At 38.5% G+C, this 16,669-nt stretch overlaps 1 protein-coding gene across 1 annotated transcript in view; it reads right to left on the reverse strand.

The window, feature by feature from the left end:
* csmd3b (CUB and Sushi multiple domains 3b) overlaps positions 1-16,669 on the reverse strand; it is a 554,192-nt gene that overhangs the window by 157,874 nt on the left and 379,649 nt on the right. The window contains exons 22-24 of the mRNA XM_036566609.1: positions 11,066-11,235; positions 10,415-10,571; positions 6,042-6,233 (exon numbers count right to left, since the gene is read on the reverse strand). Coding sequence (XP_036422502.1) covers positions 6,042-6,233; positions 10,415-10,571; positions 11,066-11,235 — 519 coding nt within the window. The remainder of the gene's footprint in view (positions 1-6,041; positions 6,234-10,414; positions 10,572-11,065; positions 11,236-16,669) is intronic.

Consider the following 16,669-nt stretch of genomic DNA (forward strand, 5'->3'; position numbering starts at 1 on the left):
AATTTAAACATATTGTTGGTATTTGACTAACAACATTAATTTTTTTCACTATTTTGTGGTTGCTATCAACTTAAAGTCAAACACACTGGAGGTTTCTAGATATGCTTGAGTTTTAAAGTAAAAACTTACTCCTGAACATAGTTTTAAACCTGATCGCCATGGCTTATATTAAAAAAAACAACAAAAAAAACAAGACAAGGTAAAAACATTCTTTGCTGTTCATGTAAATTAATGCATAGTGATTTTTTCCAAGTAAGTTTTGGAGCATTTCTACTGGTCCATTTATCATGAAATGTTCGGTACAGTCCACATTTTCAACAATGACAGTACTTCCTTCAGTATATCCCTACATTCATGACAAAGGACATGATAAAAGGTGTTGTATGTTAGAAATGAAGCATTAGCAGTTAATAATGAGGTGAAAAAGTTATAGTAAACTAAACAGGAACCATTGTATTCAATGGCAAAGTAGGTAAAGTTAAGTGCAGCTCCACCCTCTGTCTGGGGGCTTGTCACTTCCCCATACAGACAACAGCAGGTGATTGCATAGCCTCAGGATATTATTTTTTAAAAATTTTATATGGATTTTGGGTAACATTTTACAGAACATTGTGTCTGCCTGGACCTTTATTTGCCATCATTTTTCAAACATTGGCATTTAATGGCTAATAGGAACCCTGATAATTACATAGTAACAAAGGAGCATAATAAATTGTATACTTAGTTTACATAATGTATCAATGAGCTTGATTCTGCACTCTTAAAAATAAAGGCTATTAAACAGTTGTTGGCTTGGGAGTATAGTTCTAGTGTAGTCTTTAAAAAGTCTAGTTTAGTCTTTAAACTTTAAAAGGTCCTTCACACTCACACATATCATTTAGGGTTCTTTAAAATACTGTCCATTAAAAGGTTCTTTAGGAAACGATGGCTGTCGCTCCAAAGAATGCTTTATTTTTAAGAGTGCACACTTCTAACTGTTTTCCATTTGTTTCAATGTCAGAAAATGATTAACATGGAAAAATGTCTACAAAACAACACTGTATGCACGACAATAACTTCTCATTAAATAAATTAAATGTGATAAAATATCTCTTCTGCTATTTACCAACACAAATACACTCTGCTTATTTCAAAGACCTACATGTGAGAAACAATATTTAATATCGGATTCTAACAGGCTTTTTGGTTATCACCAGTGATAAGTGCAACTAGTAAGGTCTAAGCTAAGTAGTTTAATAAGAAACTTCGATGGACGCCTCTTTAACTCCCGCCCCACCTTTAATTACTCCTCTTTGCACTCTCTCTCTCTTACACTCTCTCTCTCTTACAGTGCATGGTTTCTGGATAGGAACTCTTTCAGTAGGTGGGTGTCGTTTGTTAATGAAGCCCACATCAGCATTTTCTTTCAATAAGCCTCATTTGCATAAGCCATCTACATGACAAACAATGGACGCACAGTTCAATGAAGCCTGAATAACGGGGTTCAGATCGCGACTTGATTAATCTGAACATTAGAGTGGTTTTTAGACACCCGGGCTGGAGCAGCCTCCCTCTAAACCAACACGCGGCCACGCTCATCGCTCATCACGGCAGCTGCTCAATCACACGTCAGCGAATGTTCACGAGCACTCAATCACCCCTGATTGGCCACTCAGAGGCGTTGAAAATCTCGGCAATGGGCTGAAGAGCTGATGGAGATTTCAGTTTGAGGCTCAGACAATTCCGTGTTTTCCCAACTCAATTATCACAGCGTGACAGGATGAGCTGTGTAAGGGTGGAGATGCTGACTGGATGTGTGACCACTGATCTAGTACGATCTCACTCCTTAACCCATTTCACTCCGATTGTGAAATGGGATAAATTTTTTTTCTTTCATATTACTTCTTAGGAAAAAGGAGTGTTTTAGAGGCACACTTACTGTGTCATCCACACCTCACACCAGTGGATGTGGATAAAAAAATGATTAAATATTTTATCTGCAATAAAAAAAGGTGGCAGGAGAATGATAAGTCCTCCCATCTCCTTGCAAAAGGTCACATCAAATGACCCGCATTTTTTCTGAAGTCTAAGGAAATAAAGTAGCCCCCATATTATTAAGCATCTATTATTAATGCGGGTAGATAAGTCTCAAAATATTCGTCTGAAAACTTCCAGCTTGGTCCAGTGTGCCAACCATTTAGAGGCTGAAATATTGCACTTCATTTACATGTGTAGGAACAAACATTACCCCTGGTTCTGTCCTGTTTTCACAAGAACGCATTGTGGACCAGACAGAAGAGTCGATGTGCTGTCATCGGTTACATCTACGAATGGCCTAGGGAAGGGATTCGGATGAGAGCTTTGCGGCTAATTGTTCCTCATTAAAACCAAATCTAACACTGAGCAAATCTGATCTTGGGTCAGTGGGCATACCAATATCTGACTCTTCCGAGGCCAATTCCTCCTAATTACCATCCATCAGGAAAATGACGGAAGTAATAGCTGCACACGGCCCTGCCTCAACCCCTGTGAGCCTGGTGCAGTGAGGAATTGCCTTTGTAACTCGCTCGGGACCCCCGAATTAGCTCTAGCGTTGCATTCAGAGAGTGCTTAACAATTTGAAATGTCCAACACAGAGTGCAGTATTGAACTTTAATGTCAAGATGAGCTTACAATTGCTAGTTTCGCAAACACTGGCCATTTATATTCACCAAAGAAATGCAAAGCACTGCAACTTTATTTTAAAGTTCTATAAAGAAGAAATAATGTGGAATTAAACCCACTGGATTAGGGTCTGTTCGAAATGAAGTTTGGTGCTTCAACTGCAGAACAGCAAACGGCAGAGAAGTTTTGCAGGCTGCTACTGATACGGGGTCCCTTGTGAAAAAGCTGTATATTTTAATATGATATTAATCTACTGAAGGTTTATACAGAATACTCCAAGTATATCTGTTTACTTTATATTGAACTTTTTTACGTACTCAATCGGTATTTCTCTGTGGTGCGCTAATTTGTTTATTCTGTTTTAGCAGTATGATATTATTAGTGACAAATGTGATATCTGGCTATATTAAATGTGTAAATATAAAACACAATTACACTTCACAACAGCTGAAAAAGATCTTCCTTGTGCTAATTTGATGTTAATTGTATAATGCAACTTTCATATCAAATGTGGATCTTACAGAAAAAAACTATCAAGTCACGTCAAAAGAATATTAGGGTACTTAAATCAAAGAGAATTCCTTGGTAATGTGTTGTTATTCAAGGTAAAAGATTTTACACTACCTCAAATATTATAACATGACTTTCCCTTGTGAAAAAAGTACACTTAGGTGTGCTTAAATAGTTATGTTATTTTGGAACCACTAATATAGTCATGCTTTATGTATACTAGGTGTACTAGTCGTGCTATTTTGGCCACTGTTAAGATATAATTTAAGTGTATTAGTGTGTGCTGCCAAACTGAACTCCGAAAATACATTATTGTTCTAAAATTATTTCTGTAGCACTACACATGTCCTCTTTAATCACATAATTAGTATATAATTTTATACAGTCCCTATATATATTCAGTATATTTACAGATACTGTACAATCAAGTATTTTTGCAGAACCATTTTTGTGCATACTCATACTACAATGTACTGAAATACATGCTTAGTATACCAACTTAGCATACACTGTATACACTCTGCCTTTTAATAAATTCATATTAATGAATATGTTAATAACAGGATTGGATTAACTCAGTAGTTGTGGAGAACACCTGCCTTGCACTGTTTGGTGTTCTCCTGCTCCCAACACACCTGATTCAACAGTACTTCACAGTAATAATCTATATATTCTCTGAGGAAAGTCAAGCATTTGTGTTGGCTAAACAACAGTCACTCATCAAAATCAGCAGCTCCTACTGGAAATGTTTAACTTTACACAAAATGTAGTAGTGTGTCCAACACAATAAAACACATTGGACTCAGAAAAATGCGTTAAATAAAAGAATAATCGTGAGTGATACAAACATTCAGCTAAATGTAAGTAAACCTCACACAGTATTTAAAGTCTGTGGTGTGGTGTACAATGATCACTTGATCTAAGGCTGCAGGACCTTATGATATATGGACTACAGCATCACTGTCTAGCACAGCACCAGGACCAACCATGCCAGACATTTAAACTGGACACACTTCAACATTTGTCAAGGCATCACACCACTGTTGACGTTCTGACACCAGAGGAGCTTTCGTATAAAAGAAACTGTGGACTGTGTTTTTAACCACTGTGATTTTTTGTTTGAAAAATGTGTGTAAAATTTATGGGCAAGTACTCTTAAAAAACATTAAAATACATAAAATGTGTACTACCTACTAGTTTTTAAGAAATATTATTTACGTATTGTTAATACAGCAATACTGTTAACACATTAAGTATAGTATTTATAGAACCATTTCACCATTATGACCATCTTGTATGATAAATTACAAAGTATAAAATAAATGGTAATTTAAACACACAGGTTGTACACTAGAACTATGTTTTCTAGTACACTTAAAAAGCATGGGAAGGTTACATATATAATATGTGATTAAAGCACACAAAGTTAGCATTACAAACATACTTTTAGCACAGTTTAAATGTCTTTTCAGAGTTCAGTTTGGCAGCACAGACAGCACAAAGTAGTATACTTAAATTATATCTTATGAATGGCAAAAATAACACATGATTAGCATACCTACTATACATAAAGCATGACTTAAATATATATCAAATACACATTAGTAGTGATTTAGTACAAATTAGTAGTTCCAAAATAACACAAGTATATAACTTTGTTAGCACTACTTTAGTACTTTTTTTCAAGGAGTGGTGGCACTAATTCTAATACATGTGTGCGACCAAAAGTAAACTTTGGTTTGGTTTGGTTGGGATATAACAAATGAACTGTCTCACAGTGTAATGTATCATACTGTATCGCTGTATTGTGACTAGCATGTTAGCCTTATTTTAACTTGCTGTTTCTGTGTTAATGTAGCTAGAGCATTAGATCGGAACACTATAAAGCAGAGCTTTTATTTCTCTGCTGAATGCAATAATAAACTTTAACTGGAAACACTAACATATTAATGTGAGGCACATTTTCAGCCGCTGCATATATTCAATATGATACAGTGGTGTCTTGATTCAATACACTTTTCAATACAACTATATCATATACACTATCATATTGAATCAAATTCTAGATTTTGTGATTTGTTACACTCCTTTTGGTTACTGAAACTGGTGGAATGTCCTACCTGATGCCTGACAGGGAGTATGGAAATTGAGTAACAGTGTATGTACTAAATATATTATACAGGATCATTACTAATGGAGAGAACACTTCTGAATTGGTTCTCATTACATGAAAGAGTTGGGGTCAAGTTTATTCAACTTCATCTGTTTTCAACTTGTTCTTGAATAATACCTGAATGGACACATTTCTGCACAAGCAGAGCGATAGCATTGACAGTGACTGAGAAGTAGAATTAATGAGGGCTCAATAATACAAACTACAAATTAGGCATGCACTGATACAAAACTGTTTGGGCCAAAACAATAATTAACAGCTTGATCTGATAAATTTAAGTTTAAACAGCGTAATTCATATATGAAGTATAACAGCCGAACTCTAAAAATGAGTCACTTTTAATTTTACATAGCCATGACACACATTTTTTCAGAAAATCACTGTAAACCTTTACATTAATTTACATGAATATTCCACATTATTTACCAGATACTCTTATATAGAATAACTCTTAACAGCAAGTGATTGTAACACTTGCAGCCTTGCCCAAGGACGCTTGGGGCATTCTATTTTCATACAGCCGTCTGTGTGTTTCACATATACAGCTGTTGTGCTTGCCTGGATGGGGAATCGAACCCTGTTCTCTAGTGTGCTATCCATTTTTTTTTGTAGGCAAATAACACATCAGCCTCTGGTGTGCTGTCCACCCCTACTTAAAGAAAATATAAGTGAACCACACACATTTCAAACGCACTATACCATGTAAACTACTTACCAATGCAGGATGGAAGAGGGTTGTCCCATGCACGCCTCTCTCCAGTCATACATTTGAGTACGCTGCTGCCGTGCAGCGTGTAGCCAGGGTTGCACTTGTAGGTGATGGTGCTGCCAGAGAAGTGGCCCTGGTCATTCACCTTGAAGCCAAACTGGGGCACACCAGGATCCTCACAGTGAGACAGCTCAAAACCTGAAGAGACAGAACGGAAGTTACACTGCGCTAAAATATCCAGTGCACTATGTTACAGCCTGTTATTTGGAATAATTCTATATTATCTCTAATCACTGGTAAATGGGGAGTCTATTTTTGTTGTAAATTAGAGGTTAAACTACTGAATCAGTTCTACAGAGTTCATTACTTTCGGCACTGCTTACCGATGTAGCTATTTTCATAAGTCATCAATCATATAAAGACATGAAAGTAATGGCAATAACTGAAAAAACAAGGTGGCCCCATGAAGGCAAGACATAAAAGCACTTGAGGAGGATACTGTGAAATGCGCAAAATATTATCCTAATTGTGATGCTCAATAATATCGGAATCATACCAGTATCGACAGATATTTGCTTCAAACATGTCAGCAGTGGTCAGATGTTTAAATTTGAGCAGTATTTCAAATTGATATTTCATGATGTATTAACTACACTCTGGAAGAGCAGTATGCTTAAGTGATGCTGGGCAACTGAGCTAAAAGACTGTAATATTATTGCTTTTACTGCATCTGTAACCCTCTATATGTTATATTTCTCTGTAATGCTAATTCAGGTAGCTCTAGTCTCAATTTTTACAGTTAACAAATTATATATTGGCATTGGTACCATTATCGGCTGATTCGTACCTGAAGAATATTGGATAGTGGCATTGGCTCACAACTCCAATATTGATGCATACCAAATTTTTCTTTTCTTTTTCTTGGTTGGTATAGTGTAAGGGGGTAATACTGTTGCCCTCAATGCAGCAGAAGACTGGGGTCCAACTCCCTGCCTGGGCAATGCATGCTATACCAATAAGTGCACTGGACAAGACTCCTAACGCTACCTTCGCCTACCTCTGTGACATGACTAAACAGTAACTAGCTCTGGATAAGAGCATTTGCCAATACCATGAATGTAAATGGTAGATGGCAATGTCTTGTGCATGAATAGCAGAGAAAATGCAGTTAGTTGTAAGTCCCAGTCTGAAAGTCAGGCCCACTCTGGCCCTGCCTCTAATACACACCATAAACACTATAGTTCTCTGTTACTCCACTTAATGTGTAGGTCACAACTGTAAACAACTGCTATACTCTGCCTTCCTTGGTTTGTTGTTATTATGATCAATGAAATTTGTCGGAATGTTCCATTATGCTATGTGACGTCAGCGCTGAAGAAGTCAGTCATTAGCGCGATCATTACAGGCAAGAATTTGTGCTGGGATCTCACTGTGTTGCGCAGGCAGCAACGATCCCTTGCTAAGCAGGCAGAACAATTAAGATTAAGTGCTTGGTTAATGGAACTGCAACCAGAACAGCAGAGGCCCACTTGCTGTGCAACACTTCCTATTAACTTCCATAATCATTACTCTTGTTGCACTCTCATCGTGTCAGTATGGCGCAAATGGCAAGAAAATCAGCCAAAACACAATGGTTTGCTTTGCTCTTGATAAACCCAATAATCACACTTGCTAACAATTCTTATTTACTGATCTTTGGGTGGTCTAAACAAACTCTTATCAAGTGACATACAATTACTGCATCACGCAACAGCGAGCCAGCCAGGCATCACTTAATTGACAGCACATGATAATGGACCCCTTGAAGCCAGCCGACACCTGAACCAGGGATGGACAGCCTCTACCTATTATGCAGCATGTGGACTATGGTTAGCCATGACAGCCTCCTGCTTCGAGCAGCCTAAACCGCTGCTTTCTGCCTCCTAGCCTTGATTACGAGTTGATTACAGGTCATTGTCTCATGGCACTTTCCCAGGTAGCACAAAAGACTCGACTACATAAAAGAAGCCATTTTAATCCATTTTCATTCAGTACCTTGTCCCCATTTGGTGGCTAAATTACAGCTTCTGGGTGAGCGGTGGTAGCCTCACCTTCTCGCAGTTTTCTCTGACCTTTATTATGCACTCAAATGGCTAATCCTGCAGGTGGAATGGAATCGCAGACAGACAGGGATTTAGTCGATTTTAAATGAGATAGCTCACCAGCAGGTTAATGCCTTCTCCCCCACTGGAACTAAAACCCTGCCGAATCCCACACGGTGGACACAATAGTATTAAACCCGACCGAACGCAGACCGGATGCTTGCTCAACTGCCTTTGTGTGGATGAAGGCAAGGTCAGTGAAGAGAGCAGCCTGTTCTCCCAGTCCACTCGTTCATAATCCCTCTGAGCTGGCTAAAGCTTCATGTGTTTCAAGTGTCCTCTTGCTTTTCTGTAACTTTCCTGTGTGGGGCTTTATATGAATTGCATGCTGTTCATGAAAGAAGGGTCAAATGTTATTATTAATGCCATGGTAGTTCCTATTAAAAAATTCCTGCCTCGTTCTCCTCTTCAGCTCAAGATACAGTCATATACTGCAAAAAAATGCTATCTTGGCAAGTGACATTATGTTAAATCTATTCTTATATATCTAATATTTCTCATGTTGAGATTGTTGTAAGATTATTTAATCTATTTGTAGACATTTTTACTTGTTTAAGTCATTTCATCAAGTATAACTACTGGCACATAATTTCACTTGTCAAGACACCATTTTTTGAACTGTATATAAGACATATTTTGCTGTGAAACCTGTGTATCTCACATAATTTCTTTGTGTATGCTGGCATAAGTACAAGATGCACCACTAAATTAATTAAGTCAACTCAAATGACTCCAGGGAATGGCTTTGTTTATGACATTTTGAGTAAACTCACCTACTTTTACTGAATACTGCAATTATCTTAGGTATATAGTAGCCAAGCAAATATATGCTCAATACAAATGAGTCCATATTTATCAGTCATCTAAGAAAAAAACATTTTTAGCCCGATTTTAACCCTGATTTGCCCCTTCTAACAAATTTTCACAACCTGAAAATGTTTTAGGTCAGGAGCTCTGTCGGAAGTGTGGTTGATCTGGTAGTATGAGACTAGAAATTAGTCCATCTCTAGCCTTATGATCTAGCTCTAAAGTGATTGGCCTTCTGACACTTTCAAACATTGATTTTTACAACTGAAAGCATTCAAGAGCCCTGTAGCATCATATGGTCAGTGTTATAACTCAACAAGGGATTTGGCAAAAAACTAAAGAGACATGTATGCATGCTGCATGAACAGATGAGACAGAGGAGCTGCTTTCTGAACACATGCAAATAAGAGCCTTTATAATGTTCATAATGTGTGGACCCAGATGTCAAGGCACTCTCTTAACCATTCAAGTCAGCTGTCAGTTTGCAGTAAAATATTTCTCCAGCTGTCATTGTAGAACAGAATGATGTCAGCATTTCTAAACCACATATTCAGCCCCTAGTTTGCCTGTTTGCTATGCTTTTCGTGTATCCACAAAACCACAAACAAGCCCAGTCCAGTTTAGCTTTGTATCACGTGACAACAGTGAGATCTGGGGTTTTGAGGGCTTTGTAGACAAGGAATTATGTGATGCACTGTATTTTCTGTTTGGATTTGTGTAGTTCTGTAGTTGTGCCTGGCTTAAGTGAAGCCTAACCTAACATGCGTCAGCGCCATCACATAATCGATTCAGGAGGGTATAGCAGCTATTTTTTCTTCCTTCTTTTCTTTTCCAGTAACAGTTTTTTAGCAGGTTTCAAATCTAACAGCACAAACAGCAGGTCTGTTTATTCAGACAAAATCAAAATCACAGGTTTTTAGCCCTGTTGGTGTTTTACTGCGTCATAACAGTAGCGTCTAAACATTGTAGATTATAATTTTACATGTAGGTTGCATTCCTACAGTGAGAGTGTGAAAGTTTACACATCTAAATGTGTAAAAAAACAGGGCAGGAGTGAAGAGCTCTCCTTTTGATGGACCTAAAACGTGAGTCTAGTCCAGCCTTTGTGAACTGAAAAATTGATTTAAATGGTGGTGCATCTGATCAGATGACTAAAAAACTTCAGAAATGCCTTGAGTGTGAATTGGCCTTCATATGCATTTTCACTGTGTGACCTTCATTAAAAACATCAACAAGACAACGCTAAAAGCTACATATCCAATCAATGCAATCACTACTACACACAATGCTGACATGTTATGTGTAAACATCAACAAACAGCAATGTAGAAACAAGATCAGTTTGCTCAACTGTTCTTCGAATATGGAGGCTTGAGCTAACTGTAGTCATGCTAGGTGCTGTACGTTGGAAGTGTGAAAGTGAAAGTCTTACTGGAGTAGACCAGTTTGAAGCCCTCCCCAGTAGCTTCAGCATCAGAGAAGAACTCCAGCCACAGATGATTGGAAGTGCTGATGAGGGTCAGACCCAGCATGGCTGAACCTGTGAAGGCTCCCAGCACGTGAGCACTGTTGTCTTTACCGTCATAGATCTGAAAGGAGTGAGATGCAAAGCTAATTGAGACAACAACCTGAAAGCGGGACAAAGCTGAAAACAAAACAGAATCTGATGTGAATATGCTAGGTCGTCTGGAAACATAATTGGATTCTTTCCTGCACTCAGAAAATCAGCATTACCTGTACAACGTAGGCTCGGAAAAAATTAGATATCTGACTAGGTTTATTTTTTATCATGCTACATAAGCCCTGCAATTTTATGCCAAATAGGTCTATCCTGAGAAATTCACTTTGACCATCTCTACTGCACTGATATTCAATGAGACGCGATTAAAATGTAAGTGTCTCTCGAGGTTGTTTCAGCCATCCAATGCCAATTTCAGGGGAACAGACAATAAAAATGTAAAGTAAATTTCTGGAAATCTAAGCACAAACACAGACACATTATGTATGCTAATGTTATGACTGTAGAGAATCCTCATATAAATGGTTTTCCAGGCCAAGAACCGTGCAGAGAAAATGGAATTACCTTCAAGATATCCCCCTGGGCCAGATGGAAGGTTCGAGCAGATATGTTGATTCCCTTGCCAGCCTGCACCTGGATGCTGTAGATGCACTCGTGGTTGTTGTCATAGTTCATGGGGTAATTTGGTGACAACAGAATCCCCTCATTGTTGATGACAGATGAGCCGCACTCAGCTAGAGAAGTGGAATAAAAACATGGAACATTGGGGGGAAATGCAGTATCACAGTAATCGAAATGCCAGCTACCATCATTACATCAAGATATTCTATTATGCTACCATTACATACGTCACATTTCATCCTATAGAGCTCAAAGTAAGCTCATAAGTACACCACATGGACATCTGGCAACAGTAAAAGCTTATTATGGGGCTTAAACAAGTCTATCATTTTCAGGCATATTGGTGTGGACAAGGCAAAACGCGCAGCGATGGTGAATCTGAAAAGCGCCATCGACTGAGCAAAGTTGCAGCGCTCGCTGGAAATTCCGCATTATCTGGCGTGATGGGGCTCTGACAGTGAACAATAACAGTCAAAGGTAGAGTTAATGGAACAACAGACAGTAAAAACAGATGTATTAATACTCATCATGCACCGTGGCAGGGGAGCAGGGAGGCACATAAAGCAGCACAGCCAGGCTGATTTATTTAATGCCCCTGTGCCGTTTCCCTCTACACTGTGCCATGTTATGACGATATTACCAGTGTCATATTTTGAATAAATCACTGCTGTTACTGCCTCCATTTAGTAAATTACCTATACACTCTCCCCTCCAAGAGCCAGCCTAAGACATGATGTGAATTTGAACTGAGCTCCACTCTCTCTCTTCTCTCTTTGCCCTTCTGTTCACTTTCATTTAGGCAGCGAAAAAAGGGGCTCTTGTTTAGAGTATTGCGTGCAACCCCGTGGAATTCATGCCTCTGACCAGCCTGCTGAATGCAATTTGAATAACTCCGACTATTCCTTAAGATATGGTGAAGAAAAGATACAAGTGTAGGCTGTACAGTGTATATTTACATTCTCTTTTGGTTAGGGGAGTTGAAATAGAGTCTACAGCTGAGGACAGTAGTGAACAGGCAGGGAAGTGGGGCTGCAGAGAAAGGGAGTTGAGCACTTTGGCTTACAGTTGTTCCCCCTGTATTGCCATGGTGGGAATAATTGCTGTCTGTTCCTTTTTCTTTGCCAGAGTGGGACCCCCTGCTGGTCCCCAGTCAGAGACTATTCACATCCAACTTGACAGGCAGCTCAAACTCAACGCTCTGTTTGGAGAGCACCATAAGACTCCAAACAGCTCCACTCTGTAATGAGGGAATATTTACCCTTAACTGGCAGGGTAATAAAGCAGCTATTTGCTTTTTAATCTACTCTTCATCTTTAATAATGTGATTTCTCAATAGGGGTGTAATGATGCACATATTTTCAGATTTGACAGGTTTGAATTTCTAGGTTCTATTCTGAGGTCAAGATTAAATTGGATTTTCAGTACTTCATGTTAAAATGCCCTGATTCAACCAAGCTCTAATAATATGCTACAAATCAAACAAGTTAAATTGTTGTTGCTAGTTTTAATTAGTTTTCTCTCATTGATGTTCCCTAAAAATGCTTGTGTGACTTAATGAAACCAAGTCAGATGTGTTGTTACAAAATACAGTAATCTGTCAAATTTATTTTTTGGCCCATGCAACATTGTTGCAACATCCTTTCCCATTGGTATCATCTTTTTGCATACTGTGTTACTTGTTTTAATTACCCTCTTTGTGTTGTCTTTCCCCTGGCCTACCTTCCTATGTGTGTATCATTTTTACTTATCCTCGTTGGTAAATTGCCTTGGCTGGAAGAGGGAGTTACCATGTACCCTGCTGCTGAGTGTGTTTCTATGATGGCTGGGTAGTACAGTCACAATGTAGCTAAGTTATGTATATCCGAGCATGCATAGACATTTTAAGTAAATTCAATATTTCATTTATGTACACAGATTAGTTTGGCTTAGGTGCCTAGGTTTGATCATTTACAGTGGTTCCACAAAAGATGGCAAATGAGAGACCTTTGGAAGAACCAATGGGTATATGAAAGATACAGTTTTAAATTTTGATTTAAAATGTTTATAAATCTGTATCAAAATCATTACACCCTTACTTATCAATGAGGATTTCATATTTATTTTGACATGATCTAGGCCAACAATTCACAGATTCTTATTTTGTTTATGTCACAATCATTTGTAAGCAAGCAAACAAATGAATAGATTATACTTTGCACTTCAAGTTGCCTATTATTGATTTCTTGACGAAACAATGCAACGATAAGCTTGTGGACATCACTTTTATTCAGAATGTTTGTGCAAGTTTGCTCAGAAACTATATTAGTCAGACAATAAAGACAGCATATTTTCAGTGCTTCTGTTAGACAGTGACAGAAAAGCACTCAAAGCTCCCAATTCCACATGCTGGTCTATTTTACTATGCCCAATATGGACACATATGTGCCCCCACTACTCTGGGGGCAACTTTTACTGCCTTTAAAGAGATGTTGCTAAAGTCCCTTAATGAATTAACGACAGTATGTTAGGTAAGACAGGGTTAAGTGGCCCATTCACATGTATTGCTGTAACAGGACCATGTGTGGAGCTGCACAGTGTGTGTAAGAAGACAAGGTGCGAGTGAGTGAGCAGTGGGCGTGTAGCTGGGGTGGGCTGAGTGGCCCAGCAGTGAGCTGGTGGGAGCTGGAGAGAGCGTGATACCTGCGCAAACCTCTCGGCCATTAGAAGAATCCGTCAAGCATGGCAGAAGAGATTGGGCAAGAGAAAGCCTGCCTCAGCCAGAGAAAGAGAGAGAGATGAGGCCTGCCTCTGTCATGAGTCTCCAAGGCACCATCATTATGGGCTTTAATCTCTGGTGTCTTCCATGTTTGCAGCCTAATGTTTGTGAATAAACGACCTGGCAAGGTCCCCGACGTGAACTATTGAACTGCTCTGGATTTGGAATGCCTTGTATTCATCAATGCATGCAATGACATTTCGCTGTATTGTGCTTTCCTTACAATGCACAACACAATGTATAATAAATAATTAGTATGTATTCCATTCTATCCAGGATTATTAGCATATCTGGCTATTGCTGATACAAAAAACGAATGAAATATTAAACAAAATGAACAGATACAGACTTTTAATCATAGATAAAGCCTTTATGACGCCATACGAGAGCTCTAATTTTATGTAGGGTTATTAATCATTCCTTGTTGTAAAACTAGAAGAAACGGTTTCACTATGCTCCATAGAGTGAGCAACTCTTTTTATGGGGAGAACAGATTTCATTAATCCAGTCACTTTGTGGCATGAAAGGCCAATCTGATAAGAACTGGCCTGGCCAAGGACAAACAGCTTTACTTTTCTTCATTGGAGAACGTCATTTGTTGGGCACAAAGAGCGTGTCCCATGTGCTGACTGAAGCAATTTTGCCTGTCTCCTCATCAATGCCTCAGCGCGCCACTCAATTGGCACAGGATTTTCGAAACAGGCGCCGGAAACAAACATCTGCTGCTATCAGACAGCGCTATAGGTGAATGCTCATTGTCTGTCTGCATTGTGGTGTCTGGTTCTGGCGGACGTGTTTAGTCTGTCTGGAGGCTGCAGTGGGCTGCGACGCTGCTCTAACGACAGCTTTTTACGAATTCTGTGAGTAAATGTGTATACAGACTAAACAGAATAGACGAAGAGAAAAAATGAAACATGATGTTAACAATATTAAATATGGTTATTTCCTGATTTCCCATTTTCCTGGCCCTGAGGGCAGAACTGTAATGTCTGTCATTGCAAGCTTTTCACTCTGTTTTACTGTGTTATGGCTTGAGTAAAACAAATGTCTTTGCAGGCCTTTTTCAAAATGCAATCAAATTCGGTTAATGAAATGACAGACACAGTACAGACTTGAAAAAACTGATTTACAACCTGAACTGCTACCTTTGAACCTGATGGCCCACTTGTCATTGCAAGTACACATTCAAGCTTTAACATTTAATAAAACCTGTGAAAATCACCATCTGCTCTCATTTCTGCATCTGCATACTACAGCACTCATACGCCTCGCCCACATTACAAGCCTCACTGCTCAAGTCTGATTTTTCTAACTTGGTTCACATTCATGTAGGTAAGTGAAACGTGGTGAAATTCATGTTGGTTCTAAAATGACCCACATGTGCACATGCTAATCATGTTGTGTTGTGAATGAACCATGTGCGTTATGAACAACAAACCAATTAACTAGCAGAACACGCCTTCTTCACAAAGATTATTTGCCCTAAATTAGCTCTAAGCTGTTCATTACTAGAGCAAGACAAAGGTCTCAAAACATCACATGCATTGCTTTTGCACCACTTACTGGCTTTAAAGTCAGATTAGGCACTACTGCCAAATGAACACGGCACTACTTGACTCTGGAGCAGTGGAAACGTTATCTAGAGTGATCAATCACGCTTCACTATCCAGTAATCTGATGAACGAACCTGGATTTGGCAGATGCCTGGAGAAAACTACCTATCAGAATAAACAGTGCCAACAGTAAAGTTTGGTGGAGGAGGGGTAATCATCTGGGGATGTTTTTCTTGGTTTGGGCTTTCCCCCACATAGTTCAAGTGAAGGGTAATATTAACACTACAGCATGCAAAGACATCTTGGACAATTATATGTTTCCAGCTTTGTGACAACAGTTTTCAAATTCCCACAGACACACTTCAAAATGTTGCGGAAAGCCTTCCCAGAATAGTGGAAGATGTTATATCCAAAAAGGCCGCCTTCTATCATGTTAGCATGATAGCAGCAGTAGCAAAAATAGTAGTAGGAGTAGTAATCATGGTAGTAATAGTTGTAGTAAAAATAGTAGTAGTAATAACAACAGGAGCAGTAATAGTAGTATTGTTAATAGTATTTGTAGTGGTTGTAGTAAATAAGATAGCAAATAAGACAGTAGTTACTGTAGTAGTAATAATAGGTGTAATGGTAGTATTAGTCAAAGTAAAAGTAGTGATAATAATTGTTGTAAAAATAGTAGTGGTAATAGCAGGAATTGTAATAGCAATAGTATTAGTCATAGCAGTAGCAAAAGTGGTAACAGTAACAGTGGTAGTAGTTGTAATAGTAGCAATGTTAGTAGAAGTATTAATAATAAAGTAGTAGTAAATGTGATAGCATCAGTAACAGCAGAAGAAGAAGTAGTAGTAACAGTGGTAGTACTAGTTGAAGTAAAAGTGGTAGCAGTACATGTAACAGTAGTAGTAATTTTTGTAAGTGTGGTAGCAACAGTATTATTAGTCACAGTCATTGTAACAGTGTTTGTAACAGTAGTAGTAATAGCAGTTACAATAACAGTAGTAGCAATAATAATAATCGCATTAGTTCCAGTAGTCTTAAAAATAGGAGCAGTACTAGTAACAGTAGCAATAGTAGTTCTAACAGTAGCAGCAGTAGTACAAGTAACACTAACAGCATATCCAATGAGCAAGGTATTTCAGAGTAGCACTCAGTTAAGCTGTTACTGTCAGGCAGGGATAGGATGTTGCTGCTGAACTGGAGATGACTAAAGATTACTGAAGCAGCATTTCTCCTATTTTT

This window comes from Colossoma macropomum, unplaced genomic scaffold, assembly GCF_904425465.1.
Source record: "Colossoma macropomum unplaced genomic scaffold, Colossoma_macropomum, whole genome shotgun sequence".
Taxonomy (NCBI): Eukaryota; Metazoa; Chordata; class Actinopteri; order Characiformes; family Serrasalmidae; genus Colossoma; species Colossoma macropomum.